We start from the raw sequence: 24,924 nt of genomic DNA, 5'->3' as shown, positions 1-24,924 counted from the left end.
AGCATCCACACTTGCCCACAAAGTCCACATAGTAAGTTCCCACTAAATCACCAAAGTTTCGCCGTTGCAGCAGTGCATTGTGGGCACGTATCCCGCAGTTCCTTTAGCCCCATTGCATTCTGTTTTTTTTTCCTGGTGCATTATGGTAAAAAATGCCCTGCAATTGGTTGTGGGTATGTGACATCATTTTTCCCAGAATGCACTGCCCTCATTCTCCTCCCGTTAAAAATAAATGGCCATTTTTCAGAAGTCTCTTGGCTGATGAGAGAAATTGTTTGAGTTAGTCCACATTGTGGACAGAAACACCTTTGTTACGGAAAATCATCTTTACAGAAAAAGGCAGCTTTTACAAAAGAGTTTTTTCAAAAGACTTCAGATTGCCTTTAAATACAAGGGAAGAGAAAGAGGCTGAAGGAGCCAGGTTTGAACTCGAGAGAGAGAGAGAGAAATTTGTGAGCCATCACTACACAGAAGTGAAGAATGGCTGTTTTCAGGTGTCTCTTCTACCAGTGCAAATACACCAAACAGGATCCATGTGAATAGGGAAATACTTCATATTATTCTCAAGGAAAGAAGATACAATGAAAAAGTGGAAGTGCAGTGGTAGTTTATCTGGCTAAAGGAGCCAGATTTGAAGAGGAGAGAGAGAGAGAGAGAGAGAGAGAGAGAAATCTGTGAGTCATCACCCCATAGAAGTAAAGAGTGCTCTAGGGAGGCCATTTCACTGAGGTCTCCAAGGTGAGGAGTAGACTCACCATGAATACCCAAGACTAAATAGAAGAGAAGGAAAGAATCCCAGAGGGCGTTGGTGTCTCATGGCTGCTGGGAGGAGCCATAACTCATCAGAAGTAGCAGTGACCCAAGAAGAGAAGGAAAAGTTCAGGAAAGAATGAAGGGATTCCCTCGCCTCTTCTAGTGAAGAGAGAGAGTCAAAGCTCCATTCCACCATAGGAAATCTTCCCCACGCCATGCGCTTTGGGAAGGAAGAGTACTGGTGCCTTGTGGGGGCCAGCCCTGAAAAACATATGAGGCTACGGGCCAGCCACCCAGCACACAGTGCCTTGGGGGGCCAGCCCCGTAAAATGTTTGAGGGTGGCCATTGTAAATTCCAGAGGTTGAAGCTTTTAAGACAAGCCCCAGAAAATGTGAAGTGGAGAAAACAAGTTTCTCGTGGGGAAGATGCCTTCACCTCAAACAGGGCAGGCCATGCCGCTGTCTGGAAGCATGGTCTGCACTGCACAGATGGCATGTGGTGTGATGGGGCGGGGGGCTAGCCCACCAGCCACATGGTGCTGGGGACGAGAGTTCCCCGTACAGAGGTGAAGCAGAGAAAACAAGTTGAACAATGGTTGAAATGGTTCAGTGTGCTCTCAGAACTCATTTGGTAACAAGGTTATTTTTTAAAGTCACTATTCTTTAAAAAGGGACAGAAGGAAGCACAGTTCAAGCAGTGGCTGCTCAGCCTACGTCTACACTTACTGCAGAAGATGGACCACTCAGGTTTGATCCTTCAGGGTGCAGTTTCATACATGCATGAAACAGCATGTTCCGGGGTCAACGTTGACCCTGGAACTCCTCATGAGCCATGAGGATTAAGGAAGGTCGACAGGAAGAGTGCTCCCGTCAACCTATGGCCCTGAAGACAGCAACCAAAGTCGACGGCCGAAAAGTTGATTTTAGCTATGCAACTTGTGTACCTAAAATTGTGTATCAGCCGTTGACCTTCTGTGTGAGTACAGATGCAGCCTTAGAAATGTAACCGCTGCACGGCAGCTTGGAGGTGGGGGAGGGGGGGGGTGGCCCTGTAAAATGTGAAGCAGAGAAAACAAGTTAAACAACCTGTTCAAATGGCTCCATCAGCTGGGTGCTCTCAGAACTTATTAAACATGGTTTTTGGCTTCAAGATGCCTTCACCCCGCACAGGACAATTAACAACCAGAAGGAGGATATATGGGTCCACAAAAGGGAGGAAAAATCAGCCAAGACCAGGGGTGCACACCACTTTCCTCAGACTTTCTCCCTAAATCCTGTAGAGGGAAGAAGCCCTCTCAAGCATGAAACCCTGCACAGGACAGGGCATGCTGCTGTCTGCAGACATGATCCACACAGCCTTGCAGCAGTCGGGGGTGGGGGGGCAAGGGGGTGTAGGCCTATGGGTTGAAGCTTTCTATCGACAAGTGCCAGTTCTGCAGAACAACGGTGAAGTATGTGGGTCACATTGAGTCCCAGGAAGGTGTGAGTACTGACCCAGATAAAATAGAGGCACTCGTCACATGGCCACGTCCCAGCAATTATAGGGAGCTTAAAATCTTTCTAGTATTTAGTGGATACTACCGTAGATTTGTGAAGAATTATGCTACTATTGTCAAACCTTTGAATGATATCCCCTGTGGATACCCAATCAGCAAGAGCAACACTAAGACCAGGGGTAAGTTAAGGCCCCCAAAGCTTCCAGAGCAGAAGTGCCGTGGTCCTCTAGAGCCTTTTGGATCACAATGGGATGAGAGGTATAGGAGAGCTTTTCGAGGGATCTTTAACTGCCTATCTCATGCTCCAGTACGATTGTTCGCTGCCCCAAACAAACCCTTTATTTTACATACTGATGCCACTTTGGAAGGTTTAGGAGCGGTTTTATATGAAGAAGTGGCTGGCGAATGTAGACCTGTGGCCTTTGCCAGCTGAGGATTGTCTGACAGTGAGACTCGTAACTCCATCCACAAGCTGGAGTTCTTGGCCTTGAAGTGGGCCATCACTGAGAAGTTTTGTGACTACCTGTATGGTGCTAAGTTCCTGGTATGGACAGACAACAATCCATTGACGTATGTATTGACAAGTGCTAAGCTGGACGCTACTGGGCAGAGATGGGTGGCTGCCTTGGCCAGCTACGAGTTCACCATCCGATTGGGGAGAAGTAACATCGATGCAGATGCATTGTCCCAGCGCCCACAGCCATCAGAAATTGCTGAGATTCCTTTAGATGGAGTGAGAGCCATTTGCAATGGAAGTTATCACAAGTCCAAGGCCCCTGAGAGTTGTATTGCTGAAACTCTGGGTTTACCACCTGAGAGTGTGCCATCGGTCTTCGTGAACTATATTGTGTTGGACCAATCTCCATTGCCCAGGCTCAAAGCTGTGAACTGGCAAAAAGCCCAATTGCAAGATGCTGAAATCTGTGACACCCTACTTGCAAAAAGAGAGGGGCAAAACCCTAAGACCATTATTCCCTGGAAGCAAACTACTATTGAGGGAGTGGAACAAATTGAGACTGGTACAAGGCGTGTTGCACTGGGTCACAATAGATCCATTGCAAAATTGACAAACACAACTGGTGCTACCAACAGAGTACAGAGCCCTGGCCATGAGGGCCCTGCACGATGATTTTGGGCATTTGGGTGTGGAAAGAGCCCTTGAGCTTATCTGCCATAGGTTCTAGGCCCTGGATGGCCAAGGATGTACACAGGAAATGTGAGACACGTGCTCGATGTGTTCAACAGAAAACTCTGCCCACTAGAGCAGTCTATCTGCAGAACATCATGACCAGCAAACCCTTGGAGCTGCTATGCATTGATTTCTTGTATCTAGAACTGGTTAGGAAGAATATTGGAAACATCTTAGTGGTGACCGACCACTATACCTGGTACACTCAGGCCTACCCCACGCATGACCAAAAAGCCACCACCGTAGTATTATTATTGTGGAAAAACTACTTTTCAGTGTTTGGACTCCCAACTCGGATACACTCTGATCAGGGGCGAGATGTTGAGAGTCACCTCCTGAAGGAGGTGCTAAAGGTAGCAGGAATAAAAAAGTCCAGGGCAACCCCTTGCCCATCCACAAGGTGACCCTCCGCCAGAACAATTTAACCAAACTCTTTTGGATATGCTGGGGACTTTGCACCCTGAGCAGAAGGCATCCTGTTGCATGTTTGGTGCATGCCTACAATGCCACCAAGAACAACGCTACTGGAGTCACCCTGTATTTGCTGATATTTGGATAAGAGCCCAGACTACCTACAGACCTATGCTTTGGGGTGTCAGAGGATGGGGAAAGCTATGAGATGCATCTGCAGTAGGTTTCCCAACTAAGGGAAAAGCTGGTAGGATGCCTACCGTTTGGCTACAGCAGCTGCCCACAAGAACATAGATCGTAACAAACACCGGTATGATGCAAGAGTGCACCTGCAGGAGCTCCAGCCTGGGGATAGTGTTCTGCTGTGAAATCTAGGTGTTGCTGGCAAACACAAGATTGCTGATAGATGGAAGGCAACACCCTACTTGGTGGTGGAAAGACTTAGGGACCTGCCAGTCTACAGGATTAAACCTGAGAGTGGATCAGAGCCAAAGAAGACAGTACACAGGAATCTCCTACTGCCCATGGGAGAATTGGTTGGTGCCCCTTCTGAGGGGAACCATGGGATGGGACTGGGATGAGAAGAAAGTGCAAGGCCACATCCACTACCTAACACAGGCAGTGGGCACTGTGGGGCTAATCTACCCTTACCCAGCACCTTTGAGAGTGAATCTGAAGAGGATGAGTCTCCCATGGAGCATCTTAGAATGGGAACCAGATCCCACCAGATCCTATCAAGTAAGCATGGGGAACGTTCAACATCTTCAGCACGAAATCCCAAGGCAGAGGTGTTTAGGCCTGTGGCTGGAAACCCTCCTCCCACAACAAGACTAGACTTGAGTGAAGAATTTGTCCCATTTACAGACAGTCCGGAGGAGAACCAAACGTGTAGAAACACCTCAATTAGCAGACAGAGATGATATGTAAGTCGAAGGTGTCACTGATGCCCAGGACATCCCTGTGTATGAGCAAGAGATACAAGGGCCTATGCCAGTACAAAGGGAATCCTCCGGAGGACCCCCTTGCTCCTGTCCTCAGAAGAGGCTCCCACAGCCCGTTTGTCCACGCTCAATAGGTGACATAGGCTATGTCTACACGTGTATGCTACATCAAAATAGCTTATTTCGATGTAGCGACATCGAAATAAGCTATTTCGATGAATAATGTCTACACGTCCTCCAGGGCTGGCGCCGTCGACGTTCAACGTTGACGTTGGGCAGCACCACATCGAAGTACGCGCTGCGGGGGAGCGTCTACACGCCCAAGTAGCACACATCGAAATAAGGGTGCCAGGAACAGCTGCAGACAGGGTCACAGGGCGGACTAGCACTTCCAGGGCAACAGCTAGCCGCTCCCTTAAAGGGCCGCTCCCAGACACACACAGCCTGCACAGCACGCGGTTTGCAGAGCCACAGGCACGCACACCTTGGCGACACAGTTATGGACTCCCAGCAGCAGCAGCAGCAGCAGCAGCAGCAGCAGCCAGAGGTCCACACAGCCGCCCCTGCAGGAGCAGTGCTCGCCCTGCTCAATGCCATGCAGGAGGCAGCTGATCACATTCTAGCCACAGAAGAGGAGCTGCCCCCAGGGGAGGAGGAAGCAACCCCAGACCCTGCAGCCCCCCACTCCTCCCCCCGCCGCACATGCTGCCGGCTGTGGAGCTACCCCATGAGCACCAACTGGTGGGAGCGGCTGGTGCTCGGCGAGTGGGATGATGACCGCTGGCTCCAGAACTTTTGTATGAGCCGGCAGACATTTCTGGAGCTCTGCCAGTGGCTCACCCCCACACTGGGGCACCAGGACACCACCATGCGGCGTGCCCTCAGCGTGGAGAAACGGGTCGGCATCGCTGTCTGGAAACTGGCCACTCCAGACAGCTACCGATCCGTGGGCCAGCAGTTTGGCATAGGCAAAGCCACCGTTGGGGCTGTCCTCATGGAGGTAAGAGGACCCACGGGGAGGGGGAGGCAGCCCTGGGGGTGGAGGGGAGCCCTGGCAGGGGAGGGCCAGACACACCCCGCACACCCCTCACTGGTGCTCTCCCATGTCCTTCCCCTGCAGGTCGTCCGTGCCATCAACGCCTTGCTCCTCCACAGGCTCGTGCGGCTTGGGGACCTGGATGCCGCCATTGCGGGCTTTGCCACCCTGGGCTTCCCCAATTGCTTCAGGGCTCTGGATGGGACCCATATCCCCATCCGTGCCCCAGAGCACAGTGGAGGACGCTTCTTAAACAGGAAGGACTACCATTCGGTGGTCCTCCAGGCCTTGGTGGACAGCTGGGTCCGCTTCCTGGACATATATGTTGGCTGGCCTGGCAGCACCCACGATGCCCGGGTATTCCGGAATTTGGGCCTGTGCCGCCGGCTGGAGGCGGGGACCTACATCCCCCAGTGGGAGATCCCTGAGGGGGACACCACCATGCCCCTCTGTGTCATCGCAGACGCAGCGTGCCCCCTCCGGCCCTGGCTCATGCACCCTTACACGGGCCATCTGTCAGCCAGCCAGGAGCGCGTCAACGTGCGCCTGAACCACGCGCGCCAGGTGGTTGAGCGCACATTTGGCCGCCTCAAAGGGCGCTGGAGGTGTCTCCTCACCCGCCTTGATGCGGGCCCCACCAACATCCCCCAGATTGTGGGCGTGTGCAGCACCCTCCACAACCTGGTCAAGAGCAAGGGGGAGGCATTCTTTCAGGGCTGGGCTGTGGAGGCTGGCAGGGCCGACATGCAGCCACCCGCCGCCCCCAGTCGCCAGGTGGACCCCAAGGGGATCCGGGTCCGGGAGGCCCTGTGGGCCCACTTCGACCAGGCCGCAGGGTGAACGCTGGCAGACCCCCCACTGCACCCCCCCCATCCTCCACAACACTCCCTGCCCCTACGCCCACACCACAGAGCACCCAAGAGCACCCCCCCCACACTTTTCTTGCAAATAAAAATAAGCCTGTTGTTCGTGAAACTACCAAACGTTGAACTCTTATTATTATTATATTATATACAACAAATATAAATATTATATATATATTATATGATGATTAAGCCAAAAAAAGGGGAAGACAAGGAAGGGGAGAACTATTTACATGGGGGGACAGGTATCATAAAATAACAGGGGTCTAATACAAACTATATACAAAACACAAGTAAAAGGGGATATGTACAAAGGGGGAAGGGGGATGCAACAAGACAGAGGATCACATACAGGCCTGCACTGTCTCCAGTAAGCAGCAGCCCAAGTGGGCAAGACTACCCCTCCCCTCTTGCCACCCTCTACCCCTCAGTGCAGAATAACTCAGAAAGGATTCAAGAGCATCTCTGCCTGAACTTGCTTAACTCTAGAGTCTCCTTGCAAATGGAGAGCACCACCCAAACCAACTTCCCTGGCCAACAAAGATTACAAGACCCTCCCAAAGACCTGACCAACTCCAGACCATCTTTGGATAGGAGCCTGGACTAGCCAAAGCCCGCGTCTCTGACTCTCAGGCTACGTCTACACGAGCCCCAAACTTCGAAAGGGCCACGCAAATGGCCATTTTGAAGTTTACTAATGAAGCGCTGAAATGCATATTCAGCGCTTCATTAGCATGCGTGCGGCCGCAGCGCTTCGAAATTGACGCGCCTCACCGCCGCGCGGCTCGTCCCGACGGGGCTCCCCGCTGGGGATGGGCAGCTGCGACCCGCGCCTCGGCCTCAGCCCTGGCCAGGGCTGGCTGGGGGCCGGGCGGACTGGCAGATATGGCTGGCGGGTGTCAGCAGACCCCAGGTCCCCCTCGGCGGAAGGCCCCTCGGTGGTGGACGGCGGTGCGATAGCGGGTGGAGCGGTGGGTGGAGCAGGCGGGGCGGGCAGAGCGGTGGTCGGCGTGGCATGGGGGGCCAGGTAGTCCGCTATGCGCTCGAAAGTGCGCATAAAGGCCCCCCATGCCTCCTGGCGCCAGGCCAGCACCCGCTCCTGCAGATGGAGCCGCCGCTCCTCCACCCGCAGGTGCTGCTCCGAGACCTCCAGCTGCCGCCGGAGGATCGCCAGCAGCTGGGGGTCCGTTGCCGTCCATGGGTGGTGCTGGGTCCACCGTCGTCCCCGCCCTGGGGCTGGTCGGTGCTCCGCTGAGGGGCTGGCCTGGAGTGATGGCCCTGGTGGGCTCTCCGGGACCACTGACACCTTGCCGGCACTCTCCGGTCCCTCAGATGGTGCAGCTGCGGGACACAGGCGGGGAAGAAGAGTGGAGACAGCTGTTAGTGTGGCCCCTGAGCTGTGGCCCTTGTCCCCCCACCCCTGCTGCTGGTTCCCCATCCCCATCCCTGGGAGATGCTGCTACTGATGATGGGTGTCCCACCCCCTCCCCCCGGGGGACCCTTGCTTCCGCTCCCCCCATCCCCAGGGATGGGGCATGGCACTGTCGTGCTGGGGGGGCAGGGGCTGATGCACTCTTCTGAGGGACATGCCACTGCTGTCCTTGGGGCCATGGTCATCTGGGCATGTGGAGGGTCCTGGTCATGTCTGTTGCCCCCGCCCCTCAACCCCGGGGGTGTGCACCGGGGGGGGTACATACCTGATGGTCCGCTCCCACGGTCAGGGGACACCGGGTGGGCGGACGCCCTGCTGGAGCTCCGGGATGGCAGTGTGATGTGGAGCCCCACATCGCTGGAGGAGGATCCCCCCCTCCTCCTCCTCCTCTGGTGTCCCAGGGGTGGGCTCCTGGGGGGGCCCCTCAGGTGCAGGGCTTGCCTCCAGGGCGAACTCCGCCTCTGGGGCCTGCTGGGGCTCGTCGACTGAGGTGTCAAGAGTGGCCGGAGGGGAGGAGGTGTGCCGGGGGCCCAGGATTTCCCTGAGCTCCCTGTAAAAGGGGCAAGTGACGGGGGTGGCCCCAGATCGGCTGGCCGCTCCCAGGCCCGGGCGTAACCCTGCCGCAGCTCCTTAACCTTACTCCTGACGTGATCAGGAGTGCGGACAGGGTGACCCCGGGCGGCCAGGCCCTCGGCCAGCCAAGAGAACGGATCCGCATTCTGCCTCTTGCTCCCCATTACCTGGAGCACCTCCTCCTCGCTCCAGAGCCCAGGCAGGTCCCGGATCTCGGCCTCTGTCCAGGAGGGGCCCCGCTGCCTCTTCCCCAGCTGGCTGCCAGCCTGGGAGCCCTGGCTCCCCTTGGGGTGGGTGACCTGGGGGCGCTTGGGGGGCTGGTGGGCGGCCATCGCAGCGGGGGGGGGGTGTCTCTGGGCTGCAGGGAGGCGTGCAGGCTGGCCGCGTGGCTGTGCTGCCGCCTGCATCCTCTCTCAGCTTCCTGCACGGGAAGGCAGGGGGTGGGGACCTTTAAGGGGCCACTGCACGCGGCGACCATCGAGCTCAGGGGCTGGAGAGAGCATCTCTCAATCCCTCAGCTGATGGCTGCCATGGTGGACCCCACTATTTCGATGTTGTGGGATGCGCATTGGCTACACGGGCCCTACTTCGACGTTCAATGTCGAAGTAGGGCGCTATTCCCATCTCCTGATGGGGATAGCGACTTCGACGTCTCGCCGCCTTACGTTGATGTCAACTTCAAAATAGCGCCCAACACGTGTAGTTGTGGCGGGCGCTATTTCGAAGTTGGCGTAGCTACTTCGAAGTAGCCGGCACATGTAGACGCGGCTATAGAGTTATAAAGCCTGTAAATAGACTAAGTTACGAGACACCTGGTCCATGTCTACACTATCAAAAACTTCGAAATGGCCATACAAATGGCCATGTTGAAATTTACTAATGAAGCGCTGAAATACGTATTCAGCACCTCATTAGCATGTGGGCGGCTGCAGCACTTCAAAATTGACACGGCTCGCAGCTGCGTGGCTTGCCCCGACAAGGCTCCTTTTCGAAAGGACCCCGGCTACTTCGAAGTCCCCTTATTCCTGTGAGCAGATGGGAATAAGGGGACTTCCCAGTAGCTGGGGTCCTTTCAAAAAGGAGCCCCGTCTGGAAGAGCCGCGCGGCGGCGAGCTGTGCCAATTTCAAAGTGCCGCGGCTGCCGGCATGCTAATGAGGCGCTGAACATGTATTTCAGTGCTTCATTAGTAAACTTCGATGTGGCCATTTCGAAGTTTTTGGATAGTGTAGACATAGCCCTGGAGTGGTTGGGGAGGACATAATACACCTAGCACACAGACTTGTGGAAGCCATAGTGGGCTTCTTCAAACCCTTAGAAGGAATTCACATGGATGGTGTAATCAGAAGTGTGATTTGCTGGGAGGACAAATTCTCAGATGGGGGGAAGGTGTAAGGAATGTGCCAGCAGGAGCTCAGTACTGCTGAAGGAATTGGGGAATGTGTTCTGCAGAGATCATTTGCATGAAAATACAAAGGTGTGCATTTATAATACCTTGTAAACAAAGCCTCATGGGAGCAGGCAAAGCAAGGAGGTTTTGTCTATTGTAAACAACATGTTGTAAAGTCACAGTTTAGGCTATCACCCAATGTAAGAATTGTGCAGTCTCAACACTGCTTGAAGTTTTGTGGGGATACAGGGAAGTCATCACTAATGTGTAAAGATATGGATTACAGAGGGCTCCCCTGCCCAAGCATTGTGTGGTACAAGGAGGTGAGCGAGAGGGAGAGGGAGAGGGAGAGGGAGAGGGAGAGGGAGAGGGAGAGGGAAACGGAAACGGAAACGGAAACGGGCACAGGCATGGGCACTGGCTCTGGCTGGCTAGAGGCCTTTTGGCTAACCAGCTGTAAGACTGGTTTAACTAGTTCTCCCACCACTGGTAGACCTATAGTTAGGTTTATAGTTATTGTGTGACAATCTATCATGGTGGGTACTGTGATGCTGTGTCTAAGCCCAGAGCTGAATACCACCATGAGATGAAATCACTGAGAGCTGGAATCACAAGACAGCTGTGGATGGACAGACAGCACAACTGGCAGCCGGCAGATAGGAGAAGCAGCAGACTGACGAACAGTGTGATCAGCAGACAGCCAGCAGGATGAGCAGCAGTGGACAGACAGATTGTGCAACTGACGGGCAGCCAGTGGGACGCCAGACCAATGTAAAGGGGGCATTGCCGCAGGTTCAATGAAGGAATGCATCAGGCTGATGTGTCAGGACCTGCATGGACAGGACTGAGTTGTTAGTGGAGCATTTGAAATCAGGTACGGAGAAAGTTTGGGTGTGTGGATTGGCTGGTTACAGTATTGGACTGGTGACCCTGAGAGGCAAAGGACACTGCTCAATCCATTTGAGCTGGGACAGTTACTTGAGGGTTGGTTATGAACTCTGGGTGTGGTATTTTCCCAAGCTTATGCTATGTGAGTTTTCTGCCTTTTTCATTAAAAGTTTCTTTTCTACACTCAAGACTCTGTGCTTGCGAGTGGGGAACCATTGCCTCTCTAAGGTGCCCAGGGGTGTGAGACTTTCCCAGGCTACTGGGTCAGGGCTCGAGCTGGTTCTGTGTAAGATGGTTGAAAAGAAACTCCTAGATATTGAAGCCGGCCCTGGTTGCTGCCTACTCCTTCCGGCAGAAGGGTTACAAAAGTAATGCTGTTTCCACATTAGCATTAATTGAACCTTGCAAATCTGAACTTGGCGTTCCACTGCATCAAATGGGCAAGGCAAGAGGGTCAACCTTAGCACCCATTAAAATCAATCTAATGGCATTTGCAGTAAAGATCTTCACATTGTAAAATCAAGTTAAGTGCCTTAAAATTGAATTTATGCTCTAGAATGGAAATAGCTTTAATGAAAACTGGAGCTAAACAGGCATTAAATAGCCCACTCTTGGCTGGGGCTGTCTGTTGTCACTCTCCTTCCCCAGTAAACAGGAACACCTTCCTTTGTCTGTCTCTGGCTCCTAACATATCGATAGAACCTCGTTTTGTTGCCTTTTCACATGCCTTGTAGGGGAAACTGATTTGGTGCCTTCCCCACACTTTATCCCCGCGTGTTGCTGCTATTCTTTGGGGGCTCCACCTTAGGAATTTGTCCATATTCACCCTTTGGGTGGGGTGGGGCTCCTTTTTGATTCTGAGGTCATTACACAGCTCCTGATGCTGTCCTCCTCCTACCAGCCCTTCACATCAGGGTGTTTCTGAGTTCCTGACACAACTCCTTGTTCCGACATGTTCAGCAATGGCAAAGTGCCCTTCTGCCTTTGGCTGATGTAAAGCTTCTCAGCTCATTCTAGGTCAGACGCTCCACCCCAACTAGCAAAACACATGCACGAGATGGGCTCCTTCAGGCAATACGAGTGATTATAGGTGTGCAGAGTCTTGCAACACCAAGTCCTTTCATGCTGCTTGTTATATCTGTGTAGCTCCCTCTCCTGCCACAAGGTGCAGCAGTTTTTGAGCCACTAGGTCCTGTTCCATCTCATGCATATTTGGCCCTATGTGCATGTTTGTCAAGTGGCACTGTAAGGTTAGGAGACCTGGCTCAGACTCTCTGACATCCAGCTGATGTTGGGGAGAGCCTGGAGCTCAGTCCAGGAGGGGCAAAGAGTAAGTGATGGATTCCAAACATGAGGAAAAGTTGATTTTCTTTGTCAGAACAGGACCAAGAAATACAGCCCATAAGGCGAAACCCTCGCTGCACATCTGTGATCTGACTGCCCTGAGGTAGCTGCCCTCTTGCTCTCCAGAATCTGAGCTTTCTTTTAACAGAGAATGAAATGGAGGCCCTGTCAGCTCATGACAGCAGCGCTGTTTCAGCACACTGCTGCAGCGATCACTGCAGTTGGAGCAGAGCTCTAAGCACAGCTTCCTAGAACCGATTACTGACTTGATGCCATTCCCAAGCAGAGACCAGCACCACAGGCTCTAGTCCCTATGGCCAAGAAAGTAAGCTTCAAACTGGAGCAAAATCTGCCTGAGTCTGCAGGCAGCCTGGAACAACAGCATGAGAAGGTGTGAACTGCACCAACATACCTCGACATTATCTGAAGTACCAACAATCGTTTTTTTCACTGATGCAACAAGACAGAGGATCACATACAGGCCTGCACTGTCTCCAGTAAGCAGCAGCCCAAGTGGGCAAGACTACCCCTCCCCTCTTGCCACCCTCTACCCCTCAGTGCAGAATAACTCAGAAAGGATTCAAGAGCATCTCTGCCTGAACTTGCTTAACTCTAGAGTCTCCTTGCAAATGGAGAGCACCACCCAAACCAACTTCCCTGGCCAACAAAGATTACAAGACCCTCCCAAAGACCTGACCAACTCCAGACCATCTTTGGATAGGAGCCTGGACTAGCCAAAGCCCGCGTCTCTGACTCTCAGGCTACGTCTACACGAGCCCCAAACTTCGAAAGGGCCACGCAAATGGCCATTTTGAAGTTTACTAATGAAGCGCTGAAATGCCGCGCGGCTCGTCCCGACGGGGCTCCTTTTCGAAAGGACCCTGCCTACTTCGAAGTCCCCTTATTCCCATGAGCTGATGGGAATAAGGGGACTTCGAAGTAGGCGGGGTCCTTTCGAAAAGGAGCCCTCTGGGGACAAGACACGCGGTGGCGAAGTGCGTCAATTTTGAAGCGCCGCGGCCGCCCGCATGCTAATGAAGCGCTGAATATGCATTTCAGCGCTTCATTAGTAAACTTCGAAATGGCCATTTGCGTGGCCATTTCGAAGTTTGGGGCTCGTGTAGACACGGCCTCAGTGGAGAAGGGTCACTCATGTGACAGGAGGAGAAAGCCAGTTTTGCCCTTTAATAATCATCTACCGCTGCACCTGTAGGTCCTGGCACCAAGTGAGGGCTCTCCATCTCCAGTGCAAACACTCAGCCCTCAGCAGTGCCACTTTGCAATGAACTCTAGCAATGCTGGCAATGGAAAGGCTTGTGAGCCAGGCAACGGGGCCCTGGAGAACCTCGAAGCACAGCAGGCCTTCAGCAGACTCAAGTGCATGCACATACCTGGGGAGGGAAGCTGCCTCCCTCCCCCAGATCCTACTGAGCAAGCAGCAGCTAATGGACACAATGCCATAACCAGCAGACCAGTGGGAATTCCGGGTAGGCCTTGTCCTCACCAGACTCCTCTAGTGTTATCCAGACATGTGGCCATGTGGAAGCCACAAACTGCCTTCCCAGGCTAGGCCTCTGCCCTCTAGACGGGAGGGGAGGGTCTGTCTCCATGGCCATCAGGAAGTGGCACTCCCATGCAGGCAGACGTACACATGCTAGCATTGCTTGAGGTGCTCCTCAAGATGGCAGTGTGGCTGCAGCGGCACAGGCTGCTCTAGCCACTTGAGCTCATGCCCTGAGGGCCAGGTGAGTCTGCAGCAAGTGGCCAGCCCCAAGGCCACCTGTGCCATGGAGGCCACACTGCTATTTATAGCACACTGGCTTGAGTGCAGCAGTGTATCTATGTCTGGGAATGGAACCTCCCTGCTCCAGGGTAGCGCCACCCCAGGTGGGAGCACACTGTCATGGAGCTCCATCCACTGCTCCCATGGCCAGGAGCAATGCACACCCATCAGGGTTTTAATCCCTCCAGAGAGCTCAGCCATGCAGCACACCCATTCCAACACCCTGGCAAGTCACCACAGTACAGAAAGAGGCTAACCTAGCAGCTACCAATTGGCAGATGTACACAGAGCGCCTTCACAAAGCACCATTGTCACCCTATAAGCTCCCGGGGTTGGCCAAGGAGGCAGCTCTGATCAGCAAAACAGATTCATTCCCTGGTTCTAGCTCCTCAGGAGGAGCAGGAGCAAAGCAGAGAGGCATGTGTTTGGATCTTGGCTGCAGACTTCCCATCTGCCACTTTATTTGCTAAATAACCAATTACGAGAGTCAACTCACAAGTGGGATTTAACTTTTTCAATTTGATTTCACCTGCAAAGCAAAACCCACAAACCCAGGGACAATATCTCTTGCTCAGACAACCACAGGAGAAGAGAGCAGACCTATTAAAGCAGCCAGTTCACCTCCCAGCCAATGCTGTCTTGTCTCAGGACAACAGCTCTACTAGAATTAAGGTGGAGAATCCTTTCCTGTTTAAAGGTTTCAGAAGTAGCCATGCTACTCTCTCTCAGCAAAAGCAGCAAGGATACTAGGGACACTGTAGAGACTAACAATTTTATTAGGGCATAAGCTTTTTTATTACGGGTTCCTTGCTTTTGTTTAAAGGAAGAGAACTCTCAGTACTCTAAAATCTGCACACTTATCAGATTGCTTTGGAATCTGTGGTGATCCAGATTTGGGGGGTTACGTGACCGAGTGGTTTCTGAGACACACCCTCCACCCCGGCAATAAGCAGCTTTCTAAAGAGAAAGAGCTTTCTAAAGAGAGTGTCTGGTCAAGCTTTTCTGCTGAGACCTGGAGACCAAACCTCCCTTTAGTTCTAGCGCTTCACTCGCTGGAGGGTAATGCCCAGAGACTATATGGCACCTCTGGGAGCAAAAGTTGGAATAGGACCCACAGCAGCTCTCAAGTAAGGCTCATGCGCGAACAAACCACAGGGAGCACATGCAGAGTGCAGCTAAATGGACCTGTCCACGGAAAGCTCTCACTGCAGCCAGAGAGCACAGTGAGATCTGCAGTAACACAGCACTGGTTAAGTCCCGCCTTGGGCAGGACTCTGACAAGGGGGGGTGGCATGTTACTGCAAGGTGTCTCTGTCGGGCTCCTAGTGTGGTGCTGATCATTTTTACATGGGGAAGGTGATCAAGTTACTTTTGTAAAAAGGAGAGCCGTGAAGGCTTGCTTGCAAGGGAGGGGCGTTCTGAGTGGAAGATTTGGGGCAATAAGGATGAGAGGAGCTTTGGGCAGCAGAAGAGGTCATAGGGCTTGGGGGACACATGAGGGTGAGTGGAGGGGCACCCATCAGCCATGTTCCCTGTATGCTGAGTGCTTGGGCAGCTGCCCATGAGAAATTCAAACGCTGCCAAACTGATTAGCAGAGCGCCCACATATGGAGGACAAACTAGTGGGAACACTGCCCATCAGCCCCAAATTTTCCTCTTCTTTCAGTTACCAGGATTTGTGGGGAGGGAACGGGCACACTACCCACTAAGGGAATCTGAGCTCTTCTTGCCATCCCTTAAGGGCTGGGGCATGGAGAGGCCTTGCCTCACTAGGGGCACTGAGCCCAACTCCCAGCTCCACTAAGCATGTGCCAGGATCTGGGATCCCCTGCCCATCTCAGGCCCTACACGCCCCTCTTTATGTGAGCCAGGTTTTCATAGAACCCTAGGTCTGGAGGGGACCTCAGGAGGTCATCGAGTCCAGCCCCCTGCCTAAAGCAGGATCAACTCCAACTAAATCATCCCAGCCAGGACTTTGTCAAGCCGGGACTTAAAAACCTCTGTGGATGAAGATTCCACCACCTCTCTTGGGGGACTTGCCTTTTGGGGTTGAGGGGGATGGTCTAAGCTGCACTCCATTTCTCCCCCACAAGCAGGCTATGGGGCAGCCCTGCTCCTTGGGGCAGCTTCCAACAGGTATGCTCAGAGTCTGAACCAAGAACACATTGCTGAGCCTGGGCGAGCAGCTGAGAATGGGCAGAAATCAACACCTCTGCTGCACTGCTGTGGGAGGAAGTGAACTCCTGCTCACACCTCTCAGTGCTCTGGTTCCAAGCTGTACACAGTTTCCCCAGGGCGTCTGTTTCAGCTGAGGGCATCATATTGAGATGAACAGCCACTTCACATCTCTCTGAGCTGCTTCCCTGTTGCAACGCGCAAAAAGCCTCCCATTGGCCCTCTAGTCCCCCACAATATTATAGCAACACCAGCCCTGCTTCCTTTCTAAGGCTGGGGAGCCCTTTGTAGTTAAATCCCTAAAAACAAGGAGTCCTGGAGCACCTTAAAGACTAACAAATTCATTTATTAGGTACTGAGCTTTTCATAGAATCACAGAACACTAGGGCTGGAACGGACCTCAGGAGGTCATCGAGTCCAGCACCCTGCCTAAAGTATGATCAACCCCAAATAAATCATCCCAGCCAGGACATTGTCAAGCTGGGACTTTTGTGGGTAAGATAGCTCATTACCTAAAAATAAATTTGTTTGTCTTTGAGGTGCTACAGGACTGCTTGTTATTTGTGAAGCTGCAAACTAACACGGCTATTCCTCTGAGACTATTGAAATTCCTGTAAGCGTGAATATTTGAGAGCACTTATTCTAAAATCCACATATTTATACAAATTAGCCTGAAATTTGCTTTGCCTCATGGGAGCACAGGACAGGGTTAGAGACCCATATGAGAGGTTATTTGGGCAAAGAGTTTCTGAGACAGTCCCCAGGAAAAACCAGCGTTTCAGTAAGTTCACAGATTCTAGCAACGTTGACGTTTGAAACCCACCCTGGCCAACTAATCTGAGACCAAATACAGACTTCTGGGAAAACCCTGTCTCTGTCCAGGTGTATGGGGATGTATTGGAAGTGTGTGTAGAGCAGGGGGATGGGGGTGGAGGTTTGTTTGTTTGGGATTTTTAAGAATGCTAGTACAAGAAGAAGGGGGCTTGCAAACTCGGCAACATGTTCATGAAATTCTGCTCTAACACGCACACCCAGCAGCAGCCTCTTGGCCGTGCAGGGCCTCTTCTGCTGGCAGACTTCCCACAGCCTGGTGACAGTCAGGATCAGAGCGAAAGCACAGACCAGTCAGTCACTGATATCACCTCTCCTGACCTCAGGGATGTGTCGCCTGCACCAGGGAAGAGGCATGCCACAAAGGTTTTGATAAGGCAGGGTGAGTGGGGGAGCAGAAAAACTGAACAGAAACTCAGCAGTCTGTGCCTTGTGCTACCAGACTTGGACCAACCTGGCGAGTGGGATCAGGAGGATCTTCTTGAATACATAGACACCACCCCCATCTTGGAGACCAATGACAGTAGGCTGGCGACCTGTGACTTCTGTCCCCTGATCAGGCCCACGATCTACACCGAGCCCATGGTCCTTCTGTCAGGGGGCACGTGGCTTGGTGGGTCTACGTTGGACTACTGGAAAGGAATTCCTCAAATCCCACTGTCGGTGCTAAGGTTCAGGGGCCAAAAAGGGTGCAGCTGACCCTGTGTCATTAGCTCTGAGAGATCGCCATGTTAACCTGTTTCAGCCAAATCAGAGAATCCTAGAATCATAGGGCTGGAAGGGACCTCAGGAGGTCATCTAATCCAGCCCCCTGCCCAAAGCAGGACCAACCCCAACTAAGTCATCCCAGCCAGGACCTTGTCAAGCTGGGACTTAAAAACCTCTAGGGATGGAGAATCCACCACATCTCTAGGCAATGCATTCCAATGCTTCACCACCCTCCTGGTCAAGTAGTTTTTCCTAATATCCAACCTGCTTCTCTCTTTCTGTAACTTCAGACCATCGCTCCTTGTTGTGCTGTCTGTCACCACTCAGAACAGTTTCTCTCCATCCTCCTTAGAGTTCCCCTTCAGGAAGTTGAAGGCTGCTATCAAATCACCCCTCAGTCTTCTCTTCTGTAAACTAAATAAGCCCAAATTCCTCAGCCCCTCCTCAAAGGCCATGGGCTCAAGCCCCTTAATCAGTTTTGCTGCCCTCCGCTGAACTTGCACTAGCACATCCACATCCTTTTTATACTGGGGGGCCCAAAACTGGACACAATATTCCAGATGTGGCCTCTCCAGTGCCAAATAGAGAGGAACAATCACTTCTCTAGATCTGCTCAAAATGCTCCTTGTAACGCGTCCTAATATTCTGTTAGCCTTCTTGGTTACAAGGGCGCACTGTTTACTCATATCTAGCCTTTCATCCACCATAGCCCCTAGGTCCCTTTCCACTGTACTGCTGGAATTCTTCCATCCCAAATGCAGGACTCTAAACTTTTCCTTGCTGAACTGCACCAGATTTCTTTTGGTCCAAACCTCCAATTTACCCAGGTCACTCTGGATCCTATCTCTACCCTCCTATGAAGCTACCACTCCCGCTAGCTTAGTGTCATCTGCAAACTTGCTGAGGCTGCAATCCAGTCCCTCATCCAGGTCATTAATAAAGATGCCAAACAACACCGGCCCTAGAACTATGCCTGGCAGCACTCTGCTTGAAACCAACCGCCAACCAGATAATGAGCCATTGACCACTGCCCGTTGGGTCTGACCATCAAGCCAGGTTTCTATCCATCTTATAGTCTATGGATCCAATCCATACTTCCTCAACTTATGGGAAAGAATGCTGTGGGAGACTGTATCAAAAGCTTTGCTGAAATCAATGTATATCACATCCATTTACTTCCCCATGTCCACAGATCCTGTTACGTCATCATAGAAGCTAATCAGATTGGTAAGGTACAACTTGCCCCGGTGAATCCATGTTGACTACTCTTGATCACTTTCCCCTCTTCCAAGTGCTCGAAAATGGATTTGTTGAGGATCCCCTAGATTATTCTCCCAGGGACTGAGGTAAGGCTGACTGGTCTATAGTTCCCTGGGTTGTCCTTCTTTCCTTTTTTAAAGACGGACACTATTTTTGCCTTTTTTCAGTCATCCGGGATCTCTCCTGATCTCCAAGAGTCTTCAGAGATAATGGCCAAAGGCACAGCAATGACATCTTCCAATTCCCTCAGTATCCTTGTGTGCATTAAATCCAGACCTATGAATTTGTGTACATCTAGCTTTTCTAGGTAGCTCTTAACTCGTTCCTTCCCCACCGATGGCTGCCCTCCAAAACAACAAGGCATCCCATGGCACCTTAAAGATAAAAAATGTATCAGGGAATAACCTATCATGAGACACCACTCACTTCCTCAGATGCTTGCAGTGAAAAAGAGGCCAGGAGACAGAGATGGGAGTGTGACGGCAGTGCTGACTAAATCAGGGTGGATGTGGCTCACCTCCAACCAAGAGGAGAAGGTAAGAGTACCTGAGGGGGAAATTACCTATTGTAATGACAGAGCTATTTCCCTCCTCCTTCTCTTCCCCCCACGCACATCAGGAACACTCACCTCTTTATTCGTGTTGGAGGTGAGCCACATCCACGCTGATTTAATCAGCGCTGATGTTACACTCCCATCTCTGTATCTGGTCTGTCTTTCACTTCAAACATCTGAGGAAGTGGGTGGTGTCTCAGGAAAGCTTACACCCTAATACAGTTGTTAGGCAGGGCAACCCACTGTGAAGAACTCCAAGTCAAGTAAGGTAAAGCAGAGCGGCTTCTAATCCACATCCCAGGAATGTGGATGGGGCAGGGAGCCAATGGCAGACTACCCCAGCAAATGAAGGACCGGTGTGTGGTTCACCACTGAGTATGTGATCAGAAGCAGGGACCTTCCCTCCACACAGGCAAGCGTCTGTAAAAGAACTCTGGCAGGCACCATTTTGTCTTCAGTCTTCAGCCTCCATCTTGCCTGCAGTTGGCAGGAACATCCCTGTTCTGAACTGGGCCCGTATGGATTGTGGACCCATCCAACAAAAGATGTATTCCGACCCTCCCACCCAGCCCCATCTCAGCCCATCCCATAATCAATCCCCCTGCAGCTGCGTGGCCCCACCTCAACCCCCCCAGCTCCCTTCCCCCAGCTCAACCCTCCACATGGCTGCATGGCCCCAGCTCAACTCAACCCCCTGTTCACCCTGCAGTCCTAACCCACTGCCAGGCTTAACCCTCCCCATGCATCTCCCATGGCCCCAACCCACCACCAGGTTTCACTTTCTCCAATCCAGGACTTACATTTCAAAAGGAGCTCCATGTGCTCCTGCTGCTTCCCCAGCTGCGCAGCTCCCCCAACATACAGCCACAGGAGCAGCTCTGTGACCTGTGCCTTGAAAGAGCAGGAGTCAATTTAATTGGTTTAATGGTCCGGCTGGCCATTAAGCCAATTAAAGCAAGTCCTTCTCTTTCCTCTGCAGGCAGGGAGCTGGAGGTGGAGCGGCAGCAGTGGCACTTTTTAAATATAACACTGGAAAATAAGGCAGCAGAATGCCGTTCCGCTGCATTCTGCTCCCAAAAAAGCCCTGGGTGCATCTGATGAAGTGAGTCTGTGCTCATGAAAGCTCATGCTCAGAACTTTTCTGTTAGTCTATAAGGTGCCACAGGACCCTTCGTTGCTGTTACAGATCCAGACTAACACGGCTACCCCTCCCATACTGGGTGAGATTGTTCTCACAGCCTCTCATCTGTGTAAAGAGGGTACTGGTTGTAGCACAAGGGAAGCTGGAGTGCTTCAGGGTTTGGCTTGTGTAACTTTTGGCTGGTCACAGGGGCAGCAGCAAGGTGACCATATTTCCCTAAGAGAAACACGGGACGCTTGGTAAAATTGCTTTGAGTTTAGCCAGTTCAATGGCAATCCATTAGTAGGGACATTCAATATAACTCACTCCAAACCCCTGGGCCCCAGCTTGGAGCCTACTCCTGCTGCTCCCACAAGCCCTTCATCCCAGGCTCTACTCCACAGAACACACTCGAAGCTGGAGGAGCCTCACCCCATCTCACACCTCAGCCTTCTGGCCCAACCTGACTCCCTCCCATGTTCTGAACCCACGAGTTTTGTGCTCACTCCGGATCCTAGGGGGCCCCACAAAATCTAATAGCCCTGGCCTCCAGAAGAGTCATTCCAGCCTTACCAGCCCTCCTCCATGATTCACCTCCCTTGTCCCCTTCATCCTGTCTCTGCTCCCTCCTGAGCCCTGGCCCCCACCCTTCATGGGGTGCCTCCAAACCCCTGATCCCCCATCTAAGCCCTGGCCTGAGCCCAGCTGCCCTTTACCCCTCGGGCTCTTGCAGGGCTCTGAGGGCTGGGTCAGGGGCAGCACCATGGTCCACTGTTTGCTGCTGCCCGTGGGTTACCAAACTAAGTTTACCAACCCCCAGCAACTCCCCTTCAAGTGGCTGCCCCCCATTCCCTACCATCATAGGGCCCTGTCCTCCCCACCCCAATCCTATTACCTGATAGCAGTGTGTGTGGTGGGGAGGGGGAATAGCTGAGACACAGCCTGCCTACTCGGTCTTTCTCAGGCAGTGTTAAGGTGACCATCAGTCCCATACTAGGAGAGACAGTCCCGTATTACTTATTTTTCAAAAAGAACTAATTGTCTCGTATTTGAGCCCAACCCCGCTGACTTTTCCTCCAGCAGCTGCGCAGGAGTCATTTCCCCAAGCCCTGGGGAAGAGTGGGGAGAACGTGGGTGGCTGTAAGGTCACTGGTCTCCCTGGGGGGCCAGTGGCTGATGGCTCCTTCCCAGCTTCCCGGGGCTTGGTGGAGCCAGGAGGAGCCTGCCTTCCCCACCGTAGCTCCCCACTGTATCTCCCTGTCCCATATTTGGGACAGGGAAGCAGCAGAAATGGAGCACTTTAGAGGCTAACAAAATGATTTATTTGGTGATGAGCTCTTGTGGGATAGACCCACTTCCTCAGATCAATTGGGACAGGGAGGTATGGTCACCCTAGGCAGCGTGTGCAGAGTGCACAGCAGCCAGGCAGCCTGACCCCTTGCCCCTCCTCCTTCTCCCCTCCCATTGCCCCGGAGGCTGTCGGTAAGCCAGCAACAGCGTGTTTAAGCAATCTGGGTATGGAGCCGGCCCACCTCCTCCAGCTAGTTCTCTTAACAGCTCCTGTTGCTTACGGACCTGTCTCTTTAAATTGCAAGTCCCTACTTTGCAACAGAGAGGACAAGTCACCTGATTTTAGAAAAGTCGGGATGCTGTCCCAGAACAGTCCTGGCTAAAACAGGACTGACGGTCACCTTTAGGAAGCAGGGTGCTGTGGGATGGGTTTAGTGCCTTATGGAGGAGGACCTACAGCCCTGGGCTGCCAGTGGCCTGGTTTTAAGCACTTTGCCCTGGTTTGGCTCTCAGCAGTGCCCAGAAACCTCCCATATATAGCCCTGCCCCCATGCACGGTGGGGGGACTGACCCTCCCACTCAGGGAGGCAGGAGTGGCCCCCTCTCAACCCAGCTGGGTTTGAGGCCTTTCCCTAGTCCCACGGTGCAGGTGAGAGTGCGAGTGCAAGGGGACAACTGGGTCCTCTCTCTCCCTGCAAAGGAAGAGTCAGCAACAGGGCCCCAGTTCCCACCCCAGCGGTGGGGGGAGGGGATATGCACTGTGTTCTCTGCCTCCTGCTCTGCACAGAGATCCCCAGGGAGGGGGCAGCAGAGCAGCCCCATGCAGTGGTCACTGAGCTGCATGAGCCTTAGGGCAGAGCCATCTGCAGCAGGGCGAGAGCAGGAGGAATGGTTTTACAGGGACATGGCTTCAGGGAACAAGAAGTTAGTGGGATTTCAAGTGGCCCCTGAGACCCAGGTGGGCTAAGGCAGAGCTCTCCGGGGCATGAACAACTCATTCAAGAGATCAGCCTCGTTTTACAGGGGCTGCAGAAAAAGCCCTTGTGCAGTCAGCACTGACTATGATTTCATACCATGACATGTTCACACGCCGCCCTCCGGGACAGACACCGAACTGTATGCACAAGACCCGTATCTCAGTTTCTTTGTTTTACAATTCTTTGGGACAAGGGGAACCACCAGCAGCGTTTGCGTGACTGGGTATTTTTATGCCTGACTTTGTAGGAAAATCGATTTTAAGTGAGGTGAAACCTGAGCGGGGGGGCACAAGAGACATCAGACTGCTGGGAGGGGTACGTACAGCTCCCTGGAAAGGTGGAGAGCCCCTGGGTGAAAGACACTGCCACTGCTCAGGGCCACATGCTCCAGCCCTTGCTGAGGCAGGATGGGGGGCCCAGATCTGGCCAGGACTGGCCAAGGACACCCCGGCCACAAAATAAAGGCAAAAAACATAGAAAAAAGGAAAACTCCAGCTACAGTTGTCCCCAGGCTCTAACCATGAGGGACTGGGCAAGAACACCAGGGTCAGACTGCCTCAGTCCTCCACTGGTGCATACTGCCACCCCTGAGCCACCTCTCCCCACAAGCCCACCTGTTCCATTACCCCCTCCCTGGGCAATGCCAGCCCTGTCTCCAGTACCCCTGGCCAAACATGAGCTTCACCCCCATGTGCTCCAGGCAGCTTCCCTGCGCCCTAGACCCAACTTTGTGGTCTCAGAGCTGCCGCTGCTCTCAGAGCTCACCAACAAAGCTCACTCCTCCACTTCACCTGGGCAGAGCCAGCTGAAACCCCCCAGTCCTTCGTCCTTCCCCCAGGGCACTGCCCCCCACTGGGGCACTGCCCCCCAACCCCCTCACACTGGGATACTGCCACCCCACTGGGGTACAGGCCCTCCAGCCTCCTCCTGCTGGGGTACTGTCCCCCCCAACCCCCTCCCACCGGGGTGCTGCCCCCCCACTGGGACACGGACCCTTCAGCCCCCTCCAGCTGGGGTACTGCCCCCCACCCCCTCCCACTGGGGTACTGCCCCCCCAGCTGCCTGTCGCTGGGGTACTGCCTCTGTCGCTGGGGTACAGCCCCCTCTCGCCCGGACTCTCACCTGCTCCTCTCGGCGCCAGTGGCTGCGGCTGCCCTGCCTTGCCCGGCTCTTCTCGGCGCGGCGCGGGGGCGGCGGGAGGCGGCTCCGGGCCGGGGGCGGAGCACGGACTAAGGTCCCGCGGACCCCGCGCCCGGGCCGGCTCCACCCTCCGGTACAACCGGGCTCGGGCTCCGGCTCCGCTGCAGGCGGACAGGGACCCCCGCCTGCTCCGGGCCGGGCCGGTGGCTGTGCCCATGTGTCCTAGACCCAGCTCGGCTGGGGGCGCTGCGCGCTCCGGCCCCACGCCGGGCTCCCGGTGGCAGTAGCAGCCGGTCCGCGGCGCTGGGAGTGAGACGCACCCGTGATGCGCAGACTGGGCTGGAACCCAGTCGGGCCTGGGGCTCCCCTCGCCGCATGCACCGAGCAGCCCCTTTCCGCATCCAGCCCGCTTCGCCCTGTGGCCTGTCCCCTCCTCGGGGCCTCTGGGCCTTGCTGCGCCCCCTACTTTTAGTGAATCTCTTCATCCCCACCCCAGCCCCCACCAGCATAGCTACAGAAACAGGATTGACCCTTTGGCAGCCGTTGGGTAGCAGTGCCACGTGTGGAGGGAAACTGAGGCATGCCCCTTAACAAAATGTATAGTACAGAAGGTTCCTTCCACTTTGTCAGAATGAACTATGTAGCTCATGTGTGAAAACCCCTTCCAGCAGTCAGGGTTTTGCCTGCACCAGGGCTGGGCTAAAACCAGAAGGAACAACCCCTCCACCAAAGCAATGCTGGGTGCTGACTACCCAGAACATTACAAAAGCAAC

At 53.5% G+C, this 24,924-nt stretch overlaps 2 protein-coding genes across 2 annotated transcripts in view; both read right to left on the bottom strand.

Annotated features, from left to right (window-relative positions):
* Positions 1–24,555, bottom strand: part of CERS4 (ceramide synthase 4) — a 61,101-nt gene extending 36,546 nt beyond the window's left edge. The window contains exon 1 of the mRNA XM_074978029.1: positions 24,472–24,555. The gene's annotated coding sequence lies outside the window, so the exon portion shown is untranslated. The remainder of the gene's footprint in view (positions 1–24,471) is intronic.
* LOC142002161 (uncharacterized) lies at positions 6,812–9,580 on the bottom strand. Its single transcript, XM_074978028.1, has 2 exons — positions 8,387–9,580; positions 6,812–8,030 (listed from the first exon to the last, which is right to left on the bottom strand). Exons 1-2 carry the CDS (start codon positions 9,099–9,101, stop codon positions 7,408–7,410), a joined length of 1,338 nt encoding a protein of 445 aa, XP_074834129.1. The 5' UTR covers positions 9,102–9,580; the 3' UTR covers positions 6,812–7,407.
* Positions 24,556–24,924: the final 369 nt, after the last annotated feature.

This window comes from Carettochelys insculpta, chromosome 27, assembly GCF_033958435.1.
Source record: "Carettochelys insculpta isolate YL-2023 chromosome 27, ASM3395843v1, whole genome shotgun sequence".
In the NCBI taxonomy this organism is placed as follows: domain Eukaryota; kingdom Metazoa; phylum Chordata; order Testudines; family Carettochelyidae; genus Carettochelys; species Carettochelys insculpta.
This window is presented reverse-complemented; position numbering and strand designations above follow the sequence as displayed.

Coding starts and splice junctions, on each gene's coding strand:
- LOC142002161 (XM_074978028.1), bottom strand. CDS start 9,101: ATGCAGGCGGCAGCACAGCCACGCGGCCAGCCTGCACGCCTCCCTGCA. Junction 8,031..8,386: donor CCGTGGGAGCGGACCATCAG/GTATGTACCCCC, acceptor TGTGTCCCGCAG/CTGCACCATCTGAGGGACCG.